Source organism: Rhinoderma darwinii, chromosome 10, assembly GCF_050947455.1.
Source record: "Rhinoderma darwinii isolate aRhiDar2 chromosome 10, aRhiDar2.hap1, whole genome shotgun sequence".
Taxonomy (NCBI): Eukaryota; Metazoa; Chordata; class Amphibia; order Anura; family Rhinodermatidae; genus Rhinoderma; species Rhinoderma darwinii.
In genome coordinates this window covers 101,412,067-101,419,760 of record NC_134696.1, presented here as the reverse complement: position 1 = coordinate 101,419,760, position 7,694 = coordinate 101,412,067, and the positions used below count along the sequence as shown (strand labels likewise).

The following is a 7,694-nucleotide window of genomic DNA, read 5'->3' as shown; positions in this document are numbered from 1 at the left end:
TCCGCTGAAATATTCGGGAATACACCAACTCCTTTATGTAAGTCCCCGTTCACATGACCGTAAATATTGTCTATAATTGCGGACCGGAATACGGTTGGCATTTACGGACCCATTCAGTTCTTTTGGCCTCGGACACCTTCCCGTATTGCTAAGGATGGGTGTCCGTGCCGTAGAACTGTGGTGGGCATCATGGAGCATGTCCGTTTTTCCGTGTTTTACGGGCCGTGCTCCCATACTTTGTATTGGAGTATGGCCCGAACCTGCGGGTGGCCGTCAGCAGCCGGCCGTGCCCGCAATCGCAGGCCGTGATTACGGGCACGGCCATGTGCATGGGGCCTTAGTGGGTATCATTCACACCCAGCAGTTTGGATTAACAACCGCACTCCATCCTCTTGATTAACGATCGCGGATCTGTAGCAGAAATACCGCAAGGGGGCTCGCATTCAAACTAACGCTTGCCTCCTATATCTACCTATCCGGAACTTAGCTGGTCACCAAAGAAACGGAGAACGCTGTTATAAGCAAAGCTCCCAACCCATCACAACCAATTTGATCCCTCCAGGCTTCCGTAGTCTCCGTGCGGTTTCCACAGCAACCAAGGACGCCAACCCGTCTCTCTGCTTCGCCTCTCACATCAAACTTAACGATCCCCATAGAAAAGTAAGGACCCGCCAACCTTATTCCCTCCTCTGATAGGTCATGGCGGCCTTCACTCAAGGTTGAGCGATCCCCATAGCAACCAGGGGCACTAACCTAGCAACCCATATTAACCCATCTTTTCACTCTTGAAGTTCACCTCGGCCGACATAGCAACATGTTATAGGTCGTGTGAACATACCCTAACTGGGTCACTACAAATACGATGGGGGTATTCAAAACTGCAAACACCGCCATATTGTCCAGGAAATATATAAAATGACATCTGTCTCTGACCCCGGTGGGTCCATATTTCTCAGAAATTAGTGCTAATTCCATAGAAAGTTAATCTATCTACCCATACATTTTTAAGACTGAAGAAGGAACCAATGAAATCACATGCAAAACTCCTCGCAGATGTTACCTGCTCGGATTTGAACCCGGGACTCCAGTGATGCAAGGTGACAGTGCTAACCACTGAGCTTATGTAATAGAGTCCATAGAAATAACAATGTAACAGAAAATTGCTAAACAGCAATTATATATCGCCCCCTGCAGGTTTATAACATGTATTACATGTATTACATGTTATAACATGTGTTACTGTCTTCCATCTGCCCCCTCCTCTACTGTCTGTAGGTTATCAATAAGAGGAGGTAGAATGAGTGGGGTTAGACATGACTGCAGAGTCTGACTACACAGGGTTTATTTGTAGTCTGTTACCATGGAGACACATAGTTCTGCATTAAAGCTGTATACGCAAAACTGGAGAAGCTTTGTAATAAAGACTATTTGCAATGTCCTGTCCAAGTCACCTACATTGGGGCTAGAGATGAGACAATTAGGCTATGTTCACACATTGTTAATAGTGTCAGGAATTAGGTGCAGAATCGGCAATGCATGTAAATGGGATATTTTATACCTCATTCACTCTGAAAAAGTACGTGACCTATTTTTTCACGGACCCTTCACACACTCCGCTGAAACAACGGTCGTGTGAACGGCCCCATCAAAATACATGAGTCCGTGTGACGGCCGTTGTTTTAACGGCCGTCACAGGGACCACGTATAGTTCTTTTGAACGAGCCCTTACTATTTTTTATTTCTCCCCTCTTCTACTCTACGTCTGTAGGTGATCAATAAGAGGAGGTAGAATGAGTGGAAAAACACATGACTGCTGGATCTGACTACACACGGTTTATTTGTAGTCTGTAACCATGGAGACACATAGGTCTGCATACGAGCTATTTACCTGGCCTGGACCACCAGTTTTTTTGTCTCTGTTGAGTGATTAGGTCCCCCAGGGCCAGGTTACCATATAGAGTGGACCTGGGGGGGCTTAACAAAACCGACTACAAAAAAAAATTGTAAAGGCAGAGCAGATATATAAATATAAAATATACATATTGTTAACTTTTGCCATCGTCATACTTTTTTTCTTTTTGGGGGTGGTGTTTGGGGTCTTTTTTGTGATTTTTTTTTTCAATTTATTTTTGAATTTTTTTTAAAAGAATTTGTAAAAAAAAAAATGCTGTGATTTGATTTCTCTGCTCTCTGAATTGGAGTTGGCTCAGTTTACATCCACATGAGTTATCCAAAAACCACCAACCAAGTGACCCAGGGAACAAACATCCTCATCAGGACTGGACCAATACCAGGGACTCTCATCTCCACCCCTGAAAATCAGTCCTATATAAATTGATGTTGTCCAGGATCTGCCTTGTTGTGTCGTGTCTCCCGTTGGAAACTCCTCTTGTCTGTACATGTGAGTATGACGGCACTAAAAACGGGGGAAAACAAAGGCATAGGCGTAAACGTTACCAGTTTTATTTCTAGCTACTATTTATACAGAGTATGTATATATATATATATATATATATATATATATGTATATATATATATATATATATATATATATATATATATATATATATATATACATATATACACAGTGCAACTAATTTAAAGGGATAGTCCAGGAATAATGTTAGCATAGCGCCACCTGCTTTGGAAAATCCATACGATCATAAAGTGTCCTCCTGCTCAGATCCCCAGTGATCAGATGTAATCTGTTGAAAAACCTGGCAGTAAGTGCTCAATTTGCCTGCAGTGCCACCACAGGAGAAATTAAGTATTGCACAGTGTCCATTCAAAATAATGTGTAATACAGGATAGGACAGGTCCTCCAGAGAGAGAGAGAGACGCTCTTTGTAACCGCTCCCCACTCTGACCATGAGATGGAGATGCTGGACAGAAGACCCCCCTCTATTAACAGAATTCTATAATGGGATGTATGAAAATGGGTTTTCTAAATGGGACGATTCTAACCTTACAAAAGAGTTTGATATACTTTTTGAAAATTCAGAAGACATGGTAATCCAGGATCTATCAGGTCCGTTAATGGGAAGCCTTATTATTAGAGATGAGCGACTCAATTTTAAACAAATCAAATTCAGTAAAAATTTCCAAAAAGTTTCGGATTTGATGAAATTCAAAACTTTTGGGGTTCTCTTGGGGAGAAGAGGAGATAAAAAAATAAAATACTGGACTATCCTGCTCTCCCAAGTCGGATACAGTCCTGGAAGTCCTCAGCGAGTCAGATAGGGCAATCGTGGGCACTGGCGATTCGCGGCAAATTTATTCAGACTTTACCAGCTAATTCGATAGAATCGGCCTCAAAATGGATTTCGGAAAAATTCTCTCATCCTTATTTATTATAAAATATTCTGGATTATTGTACGGTCAAAGAAAGGTTAAAAAAATGTAAGTTTATTTAGAGGGCTAAGGCTCAAAACCCCAAATAAGAGAAAATAATAAAAAAACAATCCAGCTATAATACAGGAGTTTCCTAATTGGTTCTCTCTCGGCTCTTCTTCTATTTCTGGTCAGAGGATATTTTAGATTCATTCAAGTGCCGGACTATGAGATTCTGAATTATCAGATCCTGGGATAATGCTGGTTTCACGTAAGCGTAATACGGGAAAATTTTTGCCCAACTGTGGGTCTAATAACCCGCACTAAGAGCATTTTAGGGATCTATGACATTGTTAGTTCAGGTCATTAGTCCTGCGGTCGAGCTGGGATTTGGTACAGTTTATTATTATGTTATATTAGTATCTTATTATATTATATTATGTTATATTAGTATTATCAGTATATTATTATATTATATTAGTATATTATTATATATTATATTAGTATCAGTATATTAGTCATGTTATATTATTATTATCAGTACATTATTTATTATATTGGTATCAGTATATTATTATATTTATTATTATGAATTTGTTTTATTTATATTATTACTATGATGTGTTGTTGTTGTTATTATTATTTATTATTTGTTTTATTATTATTATTACTATTATATATTTTTTTTATTTCATTTTAGACTATCTAAAGCATAAACATGCTGAAAGTGTGCACATTGTTCGTTCTTTTCTCCCTGGGTAAGCACTCAACAACAATAATGCCTACAGATGTAGCAGAGCTGAGATTAGTACTGTTTTAGGCTTCGTTCACATCTGCGTCGGGGGGTTCTGTCAGACCTTTCCATCAGGGGAACCCGCAGTCGACTGCGCTATTGATTACGACGCCTTATTCGTTTGTTTGTTTTTACACTTTATGTCAATGTAACGTCACAGATCGCCACATATTGTACTATCACTTTATAAGCTCATCTCTACTCTATTTGCATTTTCACCCTTTACTATTATAACCGGGTTGTCGGGTGCAAATATTACAGCTCCTTGTTCACACAGTGCAGATTTGCTTCAGATTGTGTTTGCATTTTTAAGCCAAACCAGAATGGGATTCAGTAGAACAGACCTTTGAGGCCTTCTTTAATATATTTCTTCTGTTCAGGCTCCATTACTGATTTTGGCTTGAAAAATACAGGAAAAATCTGCAGCAAATCTGCACTGTGTGAACCAGACCTAAAGGAAACATTTTTTTGCCACATTTAACATCTACATAACATCTTGAGAATCTTTGTAAATATTTTACATTTCTCATCTCCTACTGATTTTAAATCGTATGATGTAATTTTTACTCCATTCACAACCAAAGCTACATTCTGCTGATTGCTGTGTAACAGAGAACAATGCATTGTGGGAGCTAACATAACAGTTGGCCAATTAGAACTAAACTGTAATCTTACATGTCAGATAGGGGGGTGTCTGATTCTAAAGGCAATTAATAGAATTTTGAAAGCAGCTCTGGATGTGAATGGAGTAAAAGACATGAAATAACAGAATTTTTATCCCCCATTTTTTTTTCCTTATAATTAATTGCTGTTTTATTTTATCTCTACAGTCCTGCATTCGATGGCTAGCAGTGACCAGCATGGTAAGTAACGAGTCGGGGTGGGGGGGGGGAGGGTCTGGCATTTTATATCCCCTCCTGCTACATATAAAAACTAATATATTTATATTTCCCAGCATCCGCATCAATGTCCACATATACACGATGTATATACATGCATAACTACCACTATTCAAGCCAGTGAGGATGTGGCAATTTGATTTTCCCCTTTGATAAGGCTGAACTTTCATAGCACAGGACAGGAATTGTTGTCATAGGGATGTAGGGACTGCAGCTTTCAGGCCTGTAATTTCAAGCACTGATGATATTTTTATGTCCCATGTCTGCCTAGTAATGTTGAGTCATTTTGAACTAATTCACCTTATACTCTAGTCTCCTCCGGAGCTGCATTCACAATTCTGCTGTTTGACTGTTACCAAAGAGCAGTGCATTGTGGGTGTCCAGATAGACGTTATACAGTAAGCTGTTAGGTCACATGTCTGACAGCATGGGTGGAGCTTAAATAATGTATATTTCAAAGGGCAGGCTTTGAGAACAGCTCTGGATGTGAATGGAGAACTGTGGATGAAAATTCAAAATCGGTACAAACGAAGGCGAAGAAGTTGCAAAATGTCCGATTTGATTATGCAAATTTCAATAGACAAGTCACGCCCTGCCATGGACATGCTCCACCCCTGCCACACCCCCTTAAAGGGACATCATTCAAAAGTGACTTAGATGTCAATGTAATTCTCAAAACATGTCACACCTGCAATGGCGTCCAATTTTCTCTGGCGCCAATTTTCCACTTTGACACATTGATAATTCCCCCGGTTTCTTTGACCTTTCCTTTATGTAATATTCTGTTTATTTCCTATTGTAGATTGCTCCGCCCACCAGATATATCGGTCATGTGGAAGCGACTGCCCGGCAAACTGCGACAATTACTACACCCAGCTCAACAAGGCCTGCTCGTTCAATTGCAAGGATGCCTGTTTTTGCGTCCCTCCGTATATCTTTAAATCGGGGAAATCTGGTGAATGTATTATGCCTTCTTTTTGCCCCCGGAGGTTTCACCGATACTGATATATGAGAAGTCTACGGTGACGCCGCTGGGTCGTAATATAACAGAGAACAACCCTCGACGTCTATATAACATGTCATACCTACATCTGATAATGTACAACCAGACCCAATGCTAATAAACACAGGTATTGACTTCAATGTTGTGTTCTGTGGTCAATTAAAGGGGCGTGGAACCCCATGGGAAATAAACAAATCATGTGATGCTAACAGATCGGGGGACCTTCATGGGGTTACACATCTGGAGGACTCCCATTGAGTTTAATGGTGAACACCTAATATTCTAGTTTCGGCAAATAAATCTTATTCATTGTACAATGGAAAGATAAGCCACTTTTTTCAAGAACACTGCTTGCTGTTACTGAACGTGAACCTTCTTGAGAGGATCACACAGGGGAGAGCTCTGACAAAGTAATGTGACTCTAACAAAATGTGCACCTGTGTGAGCATAACATGACCAGTCAGATCCTCCGGAAGTAACGCAATGAAAACCTGAAGTTGTTATATGGAAACCATCAACAAGTAGGACAGACAGTTTTTTTTTATCTATTGACACAAAAACATCTATTGTTACATGGAACCCGTCAATAAGTTGGTTTACTGCTAGTGATGGATCTGTTATACTTACTAATAGTTACTGTTTACTACACTGAGAATATGATGGTCTCCTGCTGTGATTGGGCGGGAGGTCTGCTTAGCTTGTTAACCCCTTATTCTTTTCTGAATACCCACACATGAATTATCATGAGCTGACTCGCAGGCTATATGCTCAATTTGCACAAACCAAAAGAATAACACTTTAGCTACAATAAGATCCGTCAACAGCATCCACCCTGCTTGTTGACGGTTTCCAAGTGCAAACAGATGTTTCCATTTTACAGACTGAAAATGACTACATATATAAGCGAAAAAAGAAAAGTAGGTCATTATGAGATATTACCATGACGCTAGAGTTGACATTTTCTGACTATAGGGGGCGCTTCTCTCTTGTGTAAGTTAGAAATGTCCTAATTCACTCATAGTAAAGGGTTAGATTGTAGCAACTGACGCAGTTTACAATCTTTGTTCTCTTTCTTTGACATCCCGGCAGCTTGTTTTATAATAACGCCCGTCTTCTGTCATTTTTTGGGTGTTTCCGACCTTTGCGCCTGCATTGTTGCACTAATTGGACATGCGATAAGTACTGATATTGCTTTCCCAAAAAAGCCACCATGTCATAGTGCGCGGAATTATTATCCGCTCGTCATTGTTCCCGGCCGCCATTCTTGTCATACATCTGATTATTACAGGTTTGATGTTATTTGTAATTAAAGGGCGTGATTACTTTTGCAATCTATTTTTATGTTTTGCTCCATTGCATATTAAATAAATAATGAAGGAACTTTGCAGCAGTGATTGTGTGTACGGCATGTAAATCTGTGGATAATGTATATGTTTATATAAGCGGTGATTCATTCTTCTGATAGGTCCGGTGGGCCGGACACATGATTAGGTTTAACTCTTAAGTGACTTTTCTCTTATATTTACTTAATTAAAACCGGTTTGTTTTCATTCATGAGATGTTATTATAATTATTATGTGTGTAAGTAACGGGTGTGTCTGCTGCTTCACGTATATATATGTATACTGGGAATAGAATGGGAAGAAGAATATTCCTGCATTGAGAAGAC

General features: G+C 39.7%; 1 protein-coding gene across 2 annotated transcripts; it reads left to right on the top strand.

Moving 5' to 3' along the window:
- The first annotated feature begins 488 nt into the window (after positions 1–488).
- Positions 489–6,165, top strand: LOC142661644 (cysteine-rich venom protein 1-like). 2 transcript variants are annotated; one of them, XM_075839063.1, is made up of 5 exons: positions 489–660; positions 2,202–2,401; positions 4,031–4,088; positions 4,954–4,986; positions 5,825–6,165. In XM_075839063.1, exons 3-5 carry the CDS (start codon positions 4,049–4,051, stop codon positions 6,025–6,027), a joined length of 276 nt encoding a protein of 91 aa, XP_075695178.1. In that variant the 5' UTR covers positions 489–660; positions 2,202–2,401; positions 4,031–4,048; the 3' UTR covers positions 6,028–6,165. The 2 variants fall into 2 exon arrangements, with proteins under 2 accessions (XP_075695178.1, XP_075695177.1); XM_075839062.1 differs by having other exon boundaries at positions 489–1,097.
- The last annotated feature ends 1,529 nt before the right edge of the window (positions 6,166–7,694 follow it).